This window comes from Carcharhinus amblyrhynchos, chromosome 21 (assembly GCF_965287045.1).
Source record: "Carcharhinus amblyrhynchos chromosome 21, sCarAmb.v2.hapA, whole genome shotgun sequence".
NCBI lineage: Eukaryota > Metazoa > Chordata > Chondrichthyes > Carcharhiniformes > Carcharhinidae > Carcharhinus > Carcharhinus amblyrhynchos.
In genome coordinates this window covers 11,566,737-11,586,232 of record NC_137344.1, presented here as the reverse complement: position 1 = coordinate 11,586,232, position 19,496 = coordinate 11,566,737, and the positions used below count along the sequence as shown (strand labels likewise).

The 19,496-nt window shown below is 40.2% G+C and overlaps 1 protein-coding gene and 1 long non-coding RNA gene across 3 annotated transcripts in view; one reads left to right on the top strand and one right to left on the bottom strand.

Moving 5' to 3' along the window:
• Positions 1-19,496, bottom strand: part of LOC145356643 (uncharacterized) — a 75,708-nt gene that overhangs the window by 7,965 nt on the left and 48,247 nt on the right. The gene's annotated exons all lie outside the window — the stretch shown is intronic.
• Positions 1-19,496, top strand: part of LOC145356640 (E3 ubiquitin-protein ligase rnf213-alpha-like) — a 168,548-nt gene that overhangs the window by 122,203 nt on the left and 26,849 nt on the right. Inside the window, exons 41-49 of the mRNA XM_080209486.1 lie at positions 676-854; positions 6,318-6,438; positions 7,084-7,184; positions 7,918-8,100; positions 8,989-9,161; positions 12,616-12,715; positions 16,113-16,227; positions 17,349-17,547; positions 18,339-18,535. Of these exons, the coding sequence (XP_080065612.1) occupies positions 676-854; positions 6,318-6,438; positions 7,084-7,184; positions 7,918-8,100; positions 8,989-9,161; positions 12,616-12,715; positions 16,113-16,227; positions 17,349-17,547; positions 18,339-18,535 (1,368 nt within the window). The remainder of the gene's footprint in view (positions 1-675; positions 855-6,317; positions 6,439-7,083; positions 7,185-7,917; positions 8,101-8,988; positions 9,162-12,615; positions 12,716-16,112; positions 16,228-17,348; positions 17,548-18,338; positions 18,536-19,496) is intronic.

Here is a 19,496-nt window from a genome sequence, read left to right as displayed (position 1 = left end):
TTCACTGTATGCTAATACATGTGACAATAATAAATCAAATCAAAAAGATTTTAAATCCAGTTGGACACTGGCCATCTTTTTCCATAAACCTTGATTCTTATAATCAGCCTTTTATTTGGTGCTTTGTCAAATGCTTTCCATGTCCATATAGACAACATCCAACACATTCCCATCATTCACTCTCTTTGTTACTTCATCAAAACAAGTAGATTAAATTAGTTGGCACAATCTTTTTTTTATATATGCATGCCTACTCCCCTTAATTAACTTAAACCTCTCCAAGTGCCTGTTATTCCACTCCCTCGCCCCAGATTAAGTGCTAGTTAATCTATTGAGCACTCTTTCTTGAAGAAGGGTGTCACATTTGCCACTCCCCAATCCTCCAGCACTTCCCCCACATCTCAGGAAGTTTGAAAAATTAAGACAAGTCCTTCTACTATCTCCACCCTCATTTCTTAAAGCTACCAGGAATCGATTAGGACATACCAGGTGACTTATCAACCCTAAGCATTTTTTAATTAAAATCCTTTCTAACTAATCTATCGCTCAAAAGTTTTTTGAGCTTAATTAATAAAGGCTGTGTTACATGTAATAGGTTTGTTCTGAGCTGTTTCTATGCAACTTTTCCACCCATTTATAAACGTGTAGTCAATTTTTTTTCTTATTTTATTGCAGGTCATAGATGTTTATGCAGCAGCTGCCTGTGTTGAAGTGCTAGAATATACACGCACTGAAACATCATGTAAGACCTGGCTACAGAAGGTTAACAGTCTGCAGATGCCCATTGAGCTCATCTGCACCGAAGAATTCCTGCAATGCCAAGGAATCAAAGCGCCTATTGTACATTTTGTCCAGTAAGGATGTTTTCATTAAAATGCAGTTTGAAGATTTATAGAGAACGAGGCACAGATATTAAATGCAAGTAGGAAATATTGCAAAATAGTTTTAAGATTTGTGGTCACTACAAACAAGGGTAATTTAGATATGATAAGAAATTATAAAATTGCTGTTTTAACTTGCAGTGAAAGTTTATTCTGATGCACTGATGAGCGTTTTTCTCTGTTAAATATACCAACCTGCATCCATAATCCGGTGACACCTAATTATTGCACTTCTATATCACTCGGTCAGTGACCTTTAAAATCATTCCACCCTTTTTTGAATTTTCTTTCATAATTACTCCACTTCAGCTTTCTCACTTTATTTCACTTCATAGAATCCCTACAATACAGAAGGAGGCCATTCGGCCCATCGAGCCTGCTCCGACGACAATCCCATCTAGGCCCCATTCTCGTAACTCCACATATTTATATTGCTAATCCCTCCAACCTATGCATCCCGTGACACTAAGGGGCAATTTAGCATGGCCAATCAACCTAACCCACACATCTTTGAACCGTGGGAGGAAACCGGAGTACCCGGAGGGAGCCCATGCAGACATGGGGAAAATGTGCAGATGCCGCACAGACAGTGATCTAAGCTGGGAATCAAACCCAGGTCCCTGGAGCTGTGAGGCAGCAGTGCTAACCATCGTGCCACCTGTACCTCTTTTAAAAAGCTCATTTTCCCAAGCTCATCCATCCCTTCCCTCCTCGATCTTTCCTCTTTCCATCTTAGTACTATAAAACATTTTCCCTAAAACAGGCTGGGTTCTATTACATCACAAAGAAATATACACAAACATTGTATTTTAAATCAGTGACACACATTGAATTACTTAAAGGGACATTCTATTTATGGTGATGCTAATTTGAATGTTAATTTAGAAACTCATTAAAGGAATTAACTCTTGCGACAGTTCCCAAGATAATACAGACATTGGTGAGGCCACACCAGGAGTATTGTGTGCAGTTTTGGTGTCCTTATCTGAGGAAGGATGTCCTTGCTATAGAGGGAGTGCAGCAAAGGTTTACCAGGCTGATTCCTGGGATGGCAATTCTCCCTTGTGAGGAGAAACTAGATCGGTTAGGATTGTATTCATTGGAGTTTAAAAGCGTGAGAGGGAATCTCTCACTAGAATAGAATTCTAACAGCATTAGACAGGGTAGATACAAAAAGAATGTTTCCAATGGTGGGGGAGTCCAGAACTTGGGGTCATAGTTTGAAAATAAGGGATAAATCTTTTAAAACTGAGGTGAGGAGAAATTCCTTACCCAGAGGGTGGTAAATGTGTGGAATTCACTACCACAGAATGTAATCGAGGCCAAAACATTGTATGATTTCAAGAAGAAATTAGATATAGCTCTTGGGGCTATAAGGATCGTCGGGGGGAGGGTGGGGGACAGGATATTGAATTTCATGATCAGCCACGATCAAAATGAATGGCAGAGCAGGCTCAAAAGGTCAAACGGCCTACTGCTGGTTCTAGTTTCTATGTTTTTGTGTAACAAAATGAAAAAGGATTTTTTTGCAGAATCGTCTTGTTCAGAGTCTCCCAAATGTATGTAATTTAGACCATCCAGCCTTTGTTCCTCCAATCTTGTGATGCTATAACTGTTCCCACTTTCGTTCCATGTTAATGTATCTAAAGCAGTCATCTGCAGTGATAAATGAAACCCCTCAGTTAATTGTGTGGCCAGTGATATTGCTCATCAAATAATTACATAAATCACCACAACATTTGTATAGTGCTTTTAATGTAGGTAAATATCTCGAGACACTTCGCAGGGACATAATAGAATAAGTATTGAGGCTGAGCTAAAAGTGGAGTTATTAATAAGGATGACCGAGAGCGTGGTGGAATTCATGCGTTTTGAGTGGGTAAGAGACAGGGTGATTTAGACATTGAATTTTGAAACTTAGCGCCAAAGTTTCTGAAGGCACAATGGCTGTCAGTGCGGGCAAAAGGGATAGAGAATGCATAAGAAATTTGGGAAACAAGAGTTGTAAGCCAGGAGTAAAATAGCGGTGGAGAGAGGAGGTTAGAGGTGAACAGAAATTAGGCCTTGGAGAGATTTTGGAGACAGGGATGAGAATTCTTAATTGGAGATATTCATAGATTGTGGGAACCAATGCAGGCCAGAGAGTACAAATAATAGATGAGAGCAATTGGATGTAAGGGCTCGAGAATGGACTGCAGAGTTTTGGATGCTATGGAGCTTAGAAGTGAGTATAGTGTGTGAGTGAATCCAGCAATTACTTGAAGTACAAAGTATAGTTGGACACTGCTACAGGTTTTCCTATAGAAAATGGAGAATCAAGGAGGTGCAAAAAATTGATCATGAATCAACATAGCTTGATCCAACAAAGGCAAGAGTGGCTTTGGTGACATTTATTGCAGTGGCAGAGGTATCTTCGCCATGGTGACAATCAGACAGTAAGTTACAGCAAAGGTCATTTGATAGCAGTTTATCAAAATGTAGAGCAGGAACCAGCAGAAAAAGATCAGAACTAGCTCAGGATGATTTGAAAATTTCCCAAAGAAAAGAACAGTAAGTTGAGGATTCAGCTGCAAGTTAGTTACTAGAATCTAGATGGACCATCGGAGAATGCAGTCACAACAAATAAACAGAATAAAACTGAAAAAAAAGGTAAAAGACAGTTGTAAAATAGGAATTTCAGCAACTAAAGTAAAAGTTAAAGCTTACTTACTGGTGTCACAAGTAGGCTTACATTAACACTGCAATGAAGTTACGGTGAAAATCCCTTAGTCGCCATACCTCGGCACCTGTGGATACACTGAGGAAGAATTTAGCATGGCTAATGTGTTTAACCAAGGTGGAGGATGGGCTGCCAAATTTGAAAAACTCAACTGAAAACTTGCAATGTATAAATTTAAATCTATATTCGGCTGGAGCAAGGGAATGAGACCCACAGGATTGCTCCACAGAGAACTGGAGTAGACTTGTTTAATGATTGTAACTTGTTGAAACGATTGCATACCAGTTTGTATTCGTACCGACTATACAGTCCAATCCAATAGAGGATGCTGGAGGAATTTTAAAATTCCAGCCACTGACGAGAGCACGTTGGAAACCATCGAGGACAGGAGATGAACGAGGGGCCTTATAGAGATGGCATATATATTGTAACTTGAACTTGTAGTTTTGGTTAAATAACTGCTGCTATTCGAGCACAAAGATCTTAATAATGAAAGCGAGGAACTTGGGAGGTAAAGGTAAAAGATGGTGAAGAATAGTTGCAGACAAAAGGAACCCCATTGTAAAGCTGTCCTCCCAAGAAATCCCTTGAGAGAGATTTAATACAGATAAGTGGCATACCTTTACGAGAGAGTGTGCCAAATAATTTCAATATTCTTAATAGTTTGCTTTCACCTTTTCATGAGATAAATTCCTGTTTCAGTTCCATGAAAAGGTGTAGCCTGGAATTCTCCCAAAAAAAATTCTAAATGTTGAATTCACGTGAAAACCAGAGTAATTCACACTTCAGTGGGAGTTCAGACAAGAATCTCCCACACTCTGTGTTTTGTAGAGGCCACCAATGTGAATATCATTCAATTTCAGGGGGCAGGGCCTATTCCTGCTGAAGAGGCTGAAATCAGTGTGCTGAGCGAATGGCTGCACGTGTGCTGATCTGTCGGTACCGAGATCAGCGCATCCACAGTGGCCCCACGCTGACAACCTCCTGAAGTCTGACCAACTCGATTGCTGACCAGCCCTGCGACCCCTGCAATGACAGCTCTCTGTACCCCCATCCCCACCCAACAGTGACCCAGTCCCCCCAATAGGCTGATCGCTGGCCTCCCTGCTTCCCCCCACCGATCCCGACAGCAGAGTGGCAGCGGGATCCCCATCCCAAATGACCGCCTCCTGAGCCTTGCTCCTTATTTGCCACATCTCCTTGGCACTGTCCTATGCCTGATGGGCAGTGCCGGTGCTACTGGCCATTGGCACTTCAACCTTTTGGGAAGTACTGGGGCACAGGTTGGCACCCCTGGGGTGCCAATGCCCGGGGGCACCCCTTCTGCCCGATTGCCTCCCCCTTTACTCCAGCGGGGCTGGGCCCCTAGTTCCCCATTAGTGGGGAGCTAGGTAAATCCCCACTGGAGTGAAATGCTCTGGCATGGGAGACTTTAGTCCCAGGCCTGTTAATCACATGGATTTTGGTAAGACAAACCATGGCAGGACTTGGATGGTTAATGGTGGGGCCCTGGGAGTGTTGTCGAACAGAAACACCTAGGGGTGCAGATACGTAGTTCCTTGGAAATGGCATCACAGGTAGACAAGGTGGTAAAGAAGGCATTTGGCACACTTGCCTTCATTGGTCAGAACATTACAGGAGTTGAGACATTATGTTACAACTGTACAAGACATTGGTAAGGCCACTTTTGGAGTATTGCATACAATTCTGTTCATTCTGCTGCAGGAAGGATGTTATTAAACTGGAAAGGATGCAAAAAAGATTTACATGGATGTTACCGGGACTGGAAGAAAAGTTCGAATTATAAGGAGAGGCTGGATAGGAGGATGAGGGGTGATCATGTAGCGACTTATAAAATCATGAGGGGCATAGATCAGGTGAATAACCAAGACTTTTCCCCAGGGTAGGGGTGCCCAAAACTAAAGGGCATAGATGTAAGGTGAGAGGGGAAAGATATAAAAGGGACCTGAGGGGCAACTTTTTCACACAGCGATGGTGCATATATGGAATGAGTTGCCAGGGGATATCTAAGAGGCAGATATAATTACAACATTTAAAAGACATTTGGACAGGTACATAGATAGGAAAGGTTTGGAGGGATATGGGCCAAGCACAGGCAAATGGGACTCGTTCAGTTTAGGTAACCTGGTCAGCATGGCCAAGTTTGGCAGAAGGGCCCATTTCCGAGCTGTTTATCTCTTTTTATAACAAAATCCACATTACATTCTCAAAATGATAAGTTTGCAGGTTTAATCCTAAAGAACTTTATAGTACTATTGACAAGCAGTGCCAGTTTAAATGGTGCTATAGTCAACAAGCACTTTCAATTCCATTATTCCACCTGTAAGTTACATGGAGCATAGCCCTGAGAAATGGGTCCTTATAACAGCAAATTGTTTTTTTGCCTGAACACTGGCCATCAGTGCTACTATTCTATTAAGATTTCTTTATCCAATCTGCCGCAAAGGTATTTGCTTACATTCTGTAACTGTTGAACTTTTGTTAAAATTGAAAGTATTTACAAAATACGAAGTTCCTGTAAAATGCCATTTTAAAATTCAGAGGAATTTTAGAGGAGCACAGATAATATTTACGTATGATTAGCATCCTTTCAATCAAATTAAGATTTCAGTTTGTTCACTGTTATTTTAATTGGTATGTGCGCCATTTAGAAGGACGATCTTTTACTTATTCAAGTGCTTGCACTTGTATTTCAGAACGAGTTGGAATCGAATATTTTCAGTGTCACTTTTTGTGGAGCATGTGATGCTGGGAGTTGAAGAAATTGACCAGAGACTACAGGGGTTGGTTACAACATGTGCTGAATCCCTTGGAAAGGTATTGCATTGTGTTTTATCTATCAGTGATAATGAGAATAATTTCTTATTTATTTATTGGTGTCACAAGAGGTTTACATTAACACTGCAATGAAGTTACTGTGAAAATCCCCCACTCGTCACATTCCGGTGCCTGTTCGATTACACTGAGGGAGAATTTAGCTTGGCCAGTGCACCTAATCAGCATGTCTTTCGGACTGTGGGAGGAAACCAGAGCTCCTGGAGGATACCTACGCAGACATGAGAAGAACATGCAGATTCCATACAGACAATGACCCTTCTTATGTTTGTGGAAGTTTATGAATCTATCATTTCCCTTGCAGTTAAATTCAAAGTTGCACATACTTTATATGAGGAAGCTAGTGACCTAAAATAAATATTACAATAAATCATCAATGCAAAGGATCAGCCCAGTGGTGAGCTCAATCTTGACGCATGTCCGAACATTAACCTACTGCTGCTTTTGTATTAAATGTATAAATGTCCGATTTTTGTGTAAAATTTTGTTGGAAATAGTTTGTCCATTGGGAATGAAGTACACACCAATTAATTGATTATTTAACAAACCCAATTTATTTTAATTGGTAAAAATAGCTCACCTTTATGTATAGCTTGTGCTTGAAGCCTCTTTTGTTCTCTTTTTCAGTGTTTACACAGCAACTCAGATGTAAGAACTCGAGATCCCTTCAGTGCTGTGATTACAGTTCTAAGAGAATGTAAAGATAATGCAGGACAGGTGTTCTCTAGGTAAGGGATTTTCTGCCATTATACTGAGGTATGTACATCAGAGCTGCAAGTGGCTATAGATCGGTGGCTTTCCTGCACTGACTTGGGTCCCTTAACCATTTTTTGATAAGATTCCATCCTGGGTCTCCTTAGCAGCGATCTCAGATAGTTAGGTTAGCAGATTCATTTTTATGTGGCCTAGCACTGGTTAAACGAAAACTGAATAGAACTATGGCACTTGTGCATCATTTTAAAGTATCCGTTTGAGGTATCCTTACCAATGCAGTTTTCCCAATCTGACCTGATTTATGCTTCTTCTAATTTTTGATTTCTTTACTTCGTCAATGGTAGCCATGATGTGGAGATGCCAGCGTTGGACCGGGGTAAGTACAGTAAGAAGTCTCACAACACCAGGTTAAAGTCCAACAAGTTTATCTGGTGGCACTAGCTTTTGGAGTCTCGAGCTCCTTCATCAGGTGAGTGGGTTCATCACCTGATGAAGGAGCTTGAGACTCCGAAAGCTAGTGCTGCCAAATAAATCTATTGGATATTAACCTGGTGTTGTGAGACTTCTTACTGTCTTTACTTCAGACACCACCCAGACAGTTAGAAACCAAAATATCTGCACTTATTTGAATAGTAACCAACAGAGCTGTTAGTGTAGACTTTCCTCAGTTCTCCTCATAAATGCAGCCCCATCTGTCACCGCTGCAGAGCTGTTGGTCTTATTTTAGCATTGTCTTTTTCATTACAGATATGGACTCAGGCCGTGTCCGATTTGCTTAGGAGAGCTTGACAATCCTGTTTTACTTCCATGCCACCATATCTACTGTCAAAACTGTTTAAAGCAGTGGTTTGTTCCAGGGCAGATGCTTTGCCCACTCTGCTTAACTGCTGTAGATGATGGTTATAAAATGGAAGTGTCTGAAGAAATAAGGTATGCTCAAGGGGTTGGAGGAAAACATATGGTTACATTATTTTTGTTATTTGAGACAATTGAAAATAGAGGACAGTTCTCAAGAGCCTTGTATTTATTTTATTTCATGGGATGTGAGCATTGCAGGTAAGGCAGGCATTTGTTTCACACCACTAATTTCCCCTGAGAAGATTAACATTTTATATTAACATTTTGATTTACATGGTTCAGAAGTTTCATGATATTCTGATTGCCAGTACAATTTTGTGGTTGCTAGTTTGGAGTGACAAATGAGAATTAAATGCAATTGCAACACATGATTTAGGCCATTTAACCAAACAGTGGCTTTTTCTTAAGGATCTGAAGGACAGTTGCTTTATGAATCCTTGTGTACTCTTGGTTTCAATAATGTAAATGAGGTTTAACATTCTAACTTAAAAGTGCAAGTGATATTTCACATTAATAAGATACTGACAAAGGAACAGAAATTTTTTTTAAATGACTTGTAATTAAAATTAAGAGTTGGGTGTTTAATACATCTCCACCAAAGTAGCCTAATATTTTGTTACTTAGAAAAGAAATAGTTTGTCACAGCCCTGAGCTGTATCATTCACACCAACAACTTGATTATTCCCCAATAGTTTACATTAATTTGAATATCAATAGTGCAAAGTTGTGTCCTCTTATTATACCAATTAAGGCAGCATTATTTCACCTCTTCACCTTCATTTGCTACATGTTATATTATGATTTGCATGCAATATGAAAGAAAATAGCATTTTCTGGGCTCTTTGTAATGGCGGCAGGGGAGGTGATCAGATGGGGCTATTCAGTAAGGCTGCTTACATTTTCAGCCATGTATTTATGTTCTCATTGCTTTTCATTAATGTGTGCTCCTTTCTATTACAGAAAAGCTGTTGGAAAAAATGCCATCTTTCGTAAGAGGTGTGATGCATTTTTCATAGCTCTGGTTTCCATGGTCTGTTTCAAAGATAATTCACCACCAACAAAAGAAGTGGTTGCTGATCTTCTGTCACAACTGGTTATTGAAAAGCAACTCTGTCCCCGTATCTCCAACATGGGTAAGAATATTTTTTGGGAAAAAGTATTTGGGAGGCAAATGCTATGACCCACAATTGATTTCCATACGTTTATCAATGGATAGGAGGCACAGCATTTCTGACGTCTACCACCCCTCTCCTGATGATATTGCCTTATTCCTGGAATTAGGTTCTTTTCAGCAGCTCAGTTGGTAGCACTCTTGCCTCTAAAGCATAAGATCCTGGATTCAAGACACAACCCAGGAGTTGAGCTGATGCTTCTGCACAAAACTGAAAGATTACTGCAGAATTGAAGTCACTTGTCTTCTGGATGAAACATTAAGCTGTCTGTCCTCTGAGATGGACATATAAGATCCCATAGCATCATTTCAACATATCCTGGGGAGTTATTCCTGACATTTTGCTAATATTTATTGTTCAATCAATGTCACTGAAAAAAACTATCACGTTGCTGTTTGCTTGTGTGAATTGGCTACTGTGTTTCCAACACTATAACAACAACAACGCTTCAAAAGCATTTCATTGGTGCCAATTACTTTGAGATGTTCGAGGCTTGTGAAAAACACTAAGTGCAAGTATTTTTTTAACTTCATACACTAACCCTATGATTGTTAATTGGTTTTCTTTTTGCGTAGCATTAGTGATATGTTATTGGCTAGTAATCCAGAAGCCTGGACAAATGTTCCAGAGACCTGAGGAAAAATGTGACTGTACTAGGGAGGGTACAGAGGTTTACGAGGATGTAGCCCGGCCTGGAGAATTTTGGTTATGAGGAAAAATTTGGATAGGCTGATGTTGTGTTCTCTGGAATTAAGAAGGCTGTGGGGAGGTTTAATTGAGGTGTTGAACATTATGATGGGTTGGCTAGAGTGGATGAAATGGACCTAGTTCCTTTAGCAGAAAGGTCAATAACCAGGTGTATTGATTTAAATTGATTTTAGTTCTTGAAGGATTAAAAGGAATTTGAAGCAAAATGTTTTAATCCAGAACAAGGTAGGGTTCTGGAAGGATGGGAGAGGCAGAAATGCATTTAAGAAGCATAGATCACAAACTTGAAGTGCCATGGCCCACAAGTCCACCAGTCAAAAGCTGGTAAGTGTGTTTGGACAGTAAGAAGTCTCGCAACACCAGGTTAAAGTCCAACAGGTTTATTTGGTAGCAAAAGCCATTAGTAAAAGCTAACAAAAGCTTTTGCTACCAAATAAACCTGTTGGACTTTAACCTGGTGTTGTGAGACTTCTTACTGTGTTTACCCCAATCCAACACCGGCATCTCCACATCAAGTGTGTTTGGCCCAGATGGGTGTTTTTCAACCAGCATAGATGTAATTGTCTATATGCACTTCTATACTGTAAATGTCTATTATTCTATTGGTTTTACTGTTAACTGAATCACAACAATAAGTGCTAGCAGACTGTATCACAGGCAGACTTGATCCTGGTATGCTGTATATTCACATAACTTGCAGTATTGTCTCTGAATTGTGCCTGGTGTGAGAAGAGATCAGTTTTCTTGTCTTTACCTGTAGCACAAAGCACTTGAGATCACTTCTGCCCCACCCTCTAATGTTAACAGGCTGAGATTTTGAACCAGACTTCAAGTCTTCCTGATCTGTATGGTTCATACTTATTGAGGCATCAGGAGAAGTGCTATCCCTTTCGTTTTATCACCGTTCTCACTGTTAATTTATGATAACAAGGTGTGACGAAAATATTTATTAAGCTGAATGATGCCGTGTGAAATATGTTTGGACAATCTGAGTAGCATTTCTAGTGATCTTAAATTTTCACAGGAACATAGAATAAAACTGCCTTAGTTTGGTAGTAAACTTGTACAATCAATCAGAGAATCCAAAAGATTGCTGGGTTGAGATGTGGGATGTTGCAGTAGTAACAGGCGAATGAATATATGAAGTTTGGTAGTATACATTGCTTGTGTAGAGGGAGCTTTCCCTTAGATTAGGAGTTTTCAAACTGGGGCCCCTGGGGATCTGTGAGGGTTTTGGGCCTTGAGAAGAAGTGGGGGGAAAATGCCAAGCGGATGATCCACTAGAGATCCTCAGCATCACATAGTCTTCAGCCAATTCAGTTCATTCCACGTGATTTCAAGAAATGCCTAAAAACGAAGGTGTCGCATTCTGCAAAGGTTATAGACCCTGTTAATATTCCAGCAATAGTACTGAAGATTTGTGCTGCTGGAGGTACTATTGATCAGAGCCTGAACTGGACCAGCATTTAAATACTGTGGCCGCAAGAGCTGGTCAGAGGCTCGAAATCCTGCGGTGACTAATTCATCTTCTGACTTTGCATAGTTTGTCCATGATCTACAAAGCACAAGTCCAGATTGTAATGGAATACCCTCCACTTGCCTGGATGAATTACAGCTCCAACAACATTCAAGAAACTTGACACCATCCAGGACAAAGCAGCTCGCTTGATTGGCACCCCATTCACAAACATTCAGTCCCTCCACCACTGACAAACAGTGGCAGCCATCTATACTATTTACAAGGCACACTGCAGGAACTCAGCAAGGCTCCTTAGACCTTTCAAACCCATGATCACTAAGACCTAGAAGGACAAGGGCAGCAGACAGATGGGAAAATCACCACTTAGACATTTCCCTAAAGCTACTGTCAATTCTGACTCGAAAATATGTTGCTGTTCCTTCACTGTCATTGGGTTAAAATCCTGGAACTCCCTCCCTAACAGCACTGTGGGTATACCTATACCACATGGACTATAGCAGTTCAAGAAGGCAGCTCATCACCACCTTCTTAAGAGAATTAGGAATGGACAATAACTGCTGTGCTAAATAGTGAAACCAACATCCCATAAATAAAGAAATACCAGCAGTGACACCCTTCACTTGAATTGCACAGAATGTGTAATAAAGATGGTGGGCCAATGGATAAACAGGTAAAAGAGGGTTGAGTTGGTTCAGAGTTGGGAAAACCCCTGGACAGCAACTGGAATAAAGTGCAGTCTGTTTCAAAATAGTCGCAATGATTCTTTTATGTGAACAAAATGAAAGTGTTGGGAAATCAAACTTTTTTTTCAAATGCTACTTCCTTTTAATGAATATTTTGTAACATACTTGACAATGTGGGTGCTCATTTACATGGAGATGGTATCACATGACAAAGTCTGGCGATGCTGTCCGGCATCTTGCTGTCTGGAGTCATCATTTAAGAGGTGCTATCACATTGGCTGTAGGACCTTTTTCATTGTCGCTTAGTTCCTTTGTGCTGCAGTGAGACAGTGAGTTTGGCTCGGAGTTTTATCTGGAATGTTTGAAGCTGTTATCCGACTGCTTTCAACTCCGAGGGGTCAGCTTGCTGGGAAGCAAATGCATGAAATGTACCATCTTTACCATCAACATTCTAAAACATACAACTCTTGTATCTGTCTCAAACATTCCACAGGTAACTTCCTTTCTCTTTTTGCATCAGAGATTTATTTTTGTCTTTCTTTAGATCGTCAGTATCGTACCAGAACCCTCTCACCGTTTGATGACTCAGTTGACCGAAATCCTGTTGTCCGTTCCATTGTACTTAAATTGCTGCTAAAGTACAGGTACAAATTATTGATTGGATAAGGAGCTTGTAGAATTTTGATCATTTGTTATCTGTAATAAACCTGGAAACAGTTATGGGCAAAGAGTACCCTTGTACTTTATTCAGTATTACTCTCGCTGAAGACGCTGGTCCCAAATAGAGTTTGTATTTAATGAAATTAAATATTAAATACATTTAAATTAATATTCCATTGTTTGCTGGAGCAGGCGAGTGAAGGAGCAGAGAGAGAGCTAAGATTTTACCTGTTAAAAACCTGTTTAAAATAAGTTTAAAGCACTTTGTTCTTTGTAGAACTGTTTAAAGCATTTATTTATTGTATTTACTGCTTTAAGAATTCTGAGGGAGTGGTTAGCAGGCAGTTGTGGGCCATCAGATTTAAATATCAACAGACCACAAGGTGAAGCCTTCCATTGTTTGCTGGAGCAGACGAGTGAAGGAGCAGAGAGAGAGCTAAGATTTTACCTGTTAAAAACCTGTTTAAAATAAGTTTAAAGCACTTTGTTGACTCAAGAGTTAAGAGTTAGATTAAAGCTTGCTCACCAACCTCACCTGCCTTGTTCTCGTCCAGCCTGGAAGCAAGAACCTCAAACCTGTTATGCAGATTAAGAGGCTGAGGCCTCCGCTCCTCACCCCCCTTCCTCCTCCCAGCAGCCCCCTCTTGTCCCTGACCCTTAGAGTTAGCCAGTCTAGGGGGGGTGGATGTCACTTGCACCCCATTGACAATGGCACCCTCTCTCCCCTTGATGAGCCTCAGTGTCTGTAGCTCAGAGGCCAGATTTAAATATCTCTGGAATTCTCTGCCCGTTGAAGTGGTGGAGGCTGCCTCGCTAAATATTTTTAAGATGCGGGTTGATGGGTTTTTGATAGGAGAGGGGATTAAGGGTTATGGGGAGAGGGCGGGAAAGTGGAATTGAGCAGCGACAGATCAGCCGTGATCTTATTGAATGGCGGGGCAGGCGCGAAGGGCTGGATGGCCTACTCCTGCTCCTATTTCTTATGCTCTTATGTTCTTATGTATGAAAACTGTGGGTAATGAATAGGGGCTTTAGGAAATTAATTGCAACCTCATGCTTTCATGAACAGTTTTAAATGGGAATGGTATTAGTGGATGGACTAAGCATCTTGCAATACAACTTTAATGTCATGAGTTGGTTGATACAATTACAAACTCTTAATTCGAGGTGGCATGGTCGCATAGTGGTTGGCACTGCTGACTCACAGCTCCAGGGACCTGGGGTTGATTCCTAGCTTAGGTCACTGTTTGTGTGGAGTTTGCACATTCTCCCTGTGTCTGCGTGGGTTTTCTCTGGGTGCTCTGGTTTCCTCCCACAGTCCAAAGATGTGAGAGTCAGATTGATTGGCCATTCTAAATTTCCCCTTAGTGTCACAGGATGCGTAGTTAGAGGGATTAGTGGGGTAAATATGTGGAGTTATGGAATAGGGCCTGGGTCAGATTGCTGTCAGTGCAAACTCAATGGGCCGAATGGCCTCCTCCTCATAGTAGTCAGACATCTGTTTAGTGAATATACAGATTCAGCTATGAGTGTTTCTATTTCTTAGTATAGTCTCCCTCTTTTCGCTGAAAACAACAGCACGATTGTTAATTCTTTATCAAAGGAGAGTAAAAGGGCCAGAGAGCTTTTTTCAGTTCTTTTTCCATCTCCCAATTGTTAATTAGCAGTTCCACTTCTGTCATATTTTCATGGCCGTATGATTTGCTTACTTCCTCATACATATTTCCTAAAAGTTCATCGTTCCAAGGATTATCCAAGCTGACTTTAAATGTGATTTCTTTTTTGTTTGTAAAATCATCAGCAGAACTTGAATATATTTACTTAATTAAGTTGCAACACACTGGATTGCTGATTGTCATTTTTATTTTGTCAGATTTTGAGAATTTTTGTGTCCAGTCTAATATGTAGGCATGCCATTGTTTAGTATGTTATTTGCCAAAATGTGTTCACTTCTGCGTAAGTAGCTAAATTGAGCAATGATCCCTTAGAGGGTGAGACTGGAAAATTATAATGATAAACAAGGAAATAGCAAAGATTTTGAACAAGTGTTTTCTATCTGTGTTCATAGTAGAAGATAAAAAGTATATTAGAAAATCAAGAGGCAAAAGGGAGGCAGGAGAAAAAGTATTGGAAATCTTATGGACTTAAAAACTGGCAAGTCCCCTGGACTTGATGGCCAGATCGTAATGTCCTGAAAGAGGTGGTTGCAGAAATAATTGATGCATTGTTGTCATCTCAAAAATTCACTAAATTCTGAAAAGGTCTCAGCAGATTGGAGAACTGCAAGTGTAGCATCTGTGCCCAAAAAGAAAGGGAGATAGACAGCAAGAAACAATAGGCGTGCTGGTATAATGTTTGTCATTGGGAAAATTATTAAGGAAGAGGCCTTTTGGAAATCATTGTATAATCAGTCGGAGTCTGTATGGTTTTGAGAAAGGAAAACCATGTTTGACAAATTTATTGGAGCTCTTTAGCAATGTAACAAGCAGGATGGATAAAGGGGAAAGGTATATATAATGTATTTGTATTTCTAAAAAGCATTTGATAATGTACCGCATAACAGATTGCTACTTACATCAATTTGGAAAACTAGCTCAAGGAGTGTCACAGAGTCAGTGCTGGGGCCTCACTATTTATAGTCTGTCTTAGTGGCCTAGTTGAAGGGATCAGCTGCATTCTAGCCAATTTACTGACTATGCAAATATAGGTAAGAAAGCAAGTTGTGAAGTTGATACAAAGAGTCTGCAAAGAGGTATAATAGATCGGTTAAGTGAGTGGGTAATAAAATAGCAGCTAGAGTATATTGTAGAGAAATGTGAGGTTGTCCATTTCGGCAGGACGGATAGAAAAGCAGAATGCTGTGGTACAGAGGGATCTGAGTATCCTTTTGTACACAAATCTCAAAACGTTAGCATGCCTTTTAAGTAAGCATAACAAGTAATTTGAAAGGCAAATGGAATATTGGCCTTTTTACAAGAGGGGTGGAGTATAAAAGTAGGAATTCTTGTAACCTGTACAGCACCTGGTGAAACTGTGCTGGGAGTAATGTGTACAGTTTTACTTTCCTTACTTGCGTTGGAAGCAGCTCAGAGAAAGTTCACCAGACTGATTCCTCAGGAAAGGTGGAGCAGTTTTGGGATTACACTCAAGTAATCAAGAAGACATGAGCTCAGTGAAGCGTAAGATTCTGAGAGGGCTTAGCAAGATAAATGCCGAGAGGATATTTCCCTTCTTGGAGGAATCCAGAAATGGGCACATTTTTAAATTTTATCCAAAAATTTCAATCCCATCATTAGGGTAATGATTTAAATTCTCTCTATTTTAATTCTCTGTTCAACCATTTTAGTGCTAAATTAACTGAAATAAATGATTTCCTTACAGTTTTGATGACATTAAGGATTATTTGCAAGAGTATCTTTCCGCAGTTCAGGAAAAAAACATTCTTGATCAGGGAGATCAGACGGAACTCTATGCACTGTTTTTGAACTGTTTGGAGGTATGTTTGCTTAAACTCATTGGTATTAAGTTAAAGCTGTAAGCACCTTATCTCATAAGTCAGACCATTCATTGCCTAAATATTCTGTACACCTTCCAAAATGAGTTCATAGTTCTTTAATTGTCACAATTATAATTGGTATATCGTAGAATCCCTACAGTACAGAAGAGGCCATTTGGCCCATTGAATCTGCACCAACACTCTCTGTCAGAGCATCGTACACATGCCCAGCCCTCGCCATATCCTGGTAACATGCCACATTTTCCATGGCTAGTTACACATTTTGGGCCGACACTAAGGGGCAATTTACCATGACCAATCCATCTAACCTGCACATCTTCGTGGACTGTGGGAGGAGGAAAGTGGAGCACCCGGAGAAAACCCATGTGGACACGGGGAGAATGTGCAAACCCCACACAGCCACCTGGAATCCAATCCAAATCCCTGGAGTTGAGGTAGCAGTGCTAACCACTGTGCCACTATGCCATTCTATATTGCTGTGACTTAAGGTTGGCCTGTGGATTGCATAGATGATTTGCTGTTAAACTAGCTCAGCAGTAGTCATTGCATTTGAACCAGAACGGCCAGGTAGATCTGAGTTCAAACCATAATCCAAATAAGTACATTGTGTAGGGAGACATTTCCGTACAGTACCAAGATGGCGTCACACTATTGGAAGTCTTTTGGTAGAGACATTGAACAATGGGCCATGCTTCCTCTTGGGTGGACGTAAAATGTCTATGACACTATATTGAACAATCAGATGGTTCCTAGGCAATATTTATCTCTGTCTATATCCGTAGAGCAAAATATTTGATTGTTATTATATCACCATTTGTGAGACCTTCCTATATACAAATTGTCTGCCTTGTTTCCTGCATTACAAATACAACAACAGTATCGCATTGCCTGTGAAAAGGTTTGGAGTGCTCTGTGGTCATGAAAGGTTCAATAACTGCAAGCTTTTCTTTCATTCTTTCCTCGTTTTTTTTCAGAAAAATAATTGAAGCATAAATTCACTTGTAGGGAACACAGCTTATGAGCCCATGTTAATATTATTTGTCAAAAACATCAGCATTTCAGATGCATTATTAACTAGACGCTTTCCTTCCTATTTTCAGGATTCAATATATGAAAAATCCCAAGTTTTCACTGTGCAAGAAAAAATTGCTCACATGGCTCAAGAGAGAGATTTCCTTCAGAAGTGTATTAAACAAAAGGGTCATCACTCTAAAATAGAAAACTTGCAGCTAGTTGCTAGAGTCCGACTTTGTTTTGACCTGGCCTCTCAACTAATGTGTGAACCAAGCAACATGTATGGTAATGCTGGTTTTTGATTTAAATAATGTTTGTATCGTATTCTATCTGTTATCCCTCTACCTCCATCCAACTGGACTAGTCATCAAAATAATCAAATGAGTCTAATTTCTGCTTGCTAAATCATTGGTCAGTAAAGACCTATGGCCCTGATTTTACCGGCACGCTGCCCGAGGCTTATAATGTTGTGCCCGAAGCCAATGAAAAATGCCATTCTGCGAGTCTCGTCTGCCCCAATTTCTGGGTGGGTGTGCCGGTAAAATCAGGGCCTAAGTGTCATGGTAGTGAGATGTACAGAGCAGGCATGTTTTCACCTCTTGTAAGATTTACCTATTATCAGTTGACTTGAGCAACACTAGAAAATATTTCATTGTTCACTTGAGTTCTGGATAAATTCAGTCAGTCTGGCAACTTATATGGAGAGAGAAACATGAGTCCATATGACTCTTCAGGACTGAAAAAGAGTCCTGGTGGACTCAAAACATTAACTCAAGTTTCCCTACAGATGCTGCCAGTTCTGCTGAGTTTTTCCAGCGTTATTTTTATTTCAGATTGCCAGTATCTGAAATATTTTGCTTTCGTTATAGTTGACTGCATTGACTAGAAAAATAATGCACAGTCATGATAACTGCCCCTCACTGTCTCCATGGTGAATAACCTGCCAGTGTCAAGATTGACTTGGTTGCGTACTGGACTGTTGCTTCTTATTCAGTGTATGACATAAAAATGAAAGTGATTTACAAGTGTAAATATTTTGGCCCACGTTGAAAATCAATTTTTTTTCATAATTCCAGCTACAAATTTCGAATATGTTCATGGAAAAGAAGCTTTTCTGCAGGCGATAAAGAATGTTCTCCAAAATCGCCGAAATGCTTGGTTCCGGGTTTACCTCGTGCGAAAACTATGCAGTCTCAGTGGAATGGAGTTTGTTCAGCAGCTTTCAAAGAATGATCAGTATGTTTGGCTATTTCCAGAGGAAATCATTCAACAGGTACAAACCAATGGTCTGTTTATTTCTAGAATCATTTGTGCTTTACCCGAGACCGCTTATAAATGTTATATTTGTTTTTCTATAAATGATGAACTTTTCTACAGTTACCTGCATGTTACCTGAAAGGTTAGTGGTGAATAGTAATAACAAAATATTGAAAATATAAATATAGTTATCACTGACTTATATTCCATCAACAGCCAGATGGAGCACCAAAATTATAAACTGTTTTCAGTGTTGAACCAGAGTGAAGATAATGTCGAATAAATTCACACAAAATCTGGCAAATGTTTAAAAATGAGTACTTGAATTACCCATTGTTTCCTGAATGGGGAATTCTGCAGTGTGCTCTGTTGGTTAAACTCTCCTCTTCACCCATCAACTCAAACATGTTTCACCTAGCAGTCTCCCTGTAAAGTAGAGCATTCTCCCGATGTTGGCAAAATGCCTACAGAGGCAGAAAGTAGCCTTTAATTGACCACTTCAGTGTCTCAATTTGCCAGCTTTTTGTTCACACTACTGGCAAAATGGCATGGAAATGGGAAGATGTGGGGCACCTCTCCCAATATTCCTCTCCTCATACCTCCCCCACCCTTTTGCCAGCCCTCTGGCCCTTCACAGATGGGCCAAGAAAATTCAACTTGCCCTCTTGGTTAACACACAGTGATGCAAAGGCCACTGGAGATGTCGAGTTACTGTTGCTGTGTTTACAATGGTCTCATCTATCCCCTTTGGTTAAAAGGTAGTACAGCTTAATTGTTCCATGACTTCTCTCTTGGTTTAACCAATTCAGTTCAGCTTTCCGGTCTTATAAGAAAATTTGTTTTTTCACTTGTACAGGAACGGTAAACCTACGGATAATATACCCATTAGAACATTAAGATACACAGGGCTCATTTGGATTAGGACAGTTATGTCGTTTCAGACTTAACCTTGGTAGTCTGACCTGCTTTGGAGCAAC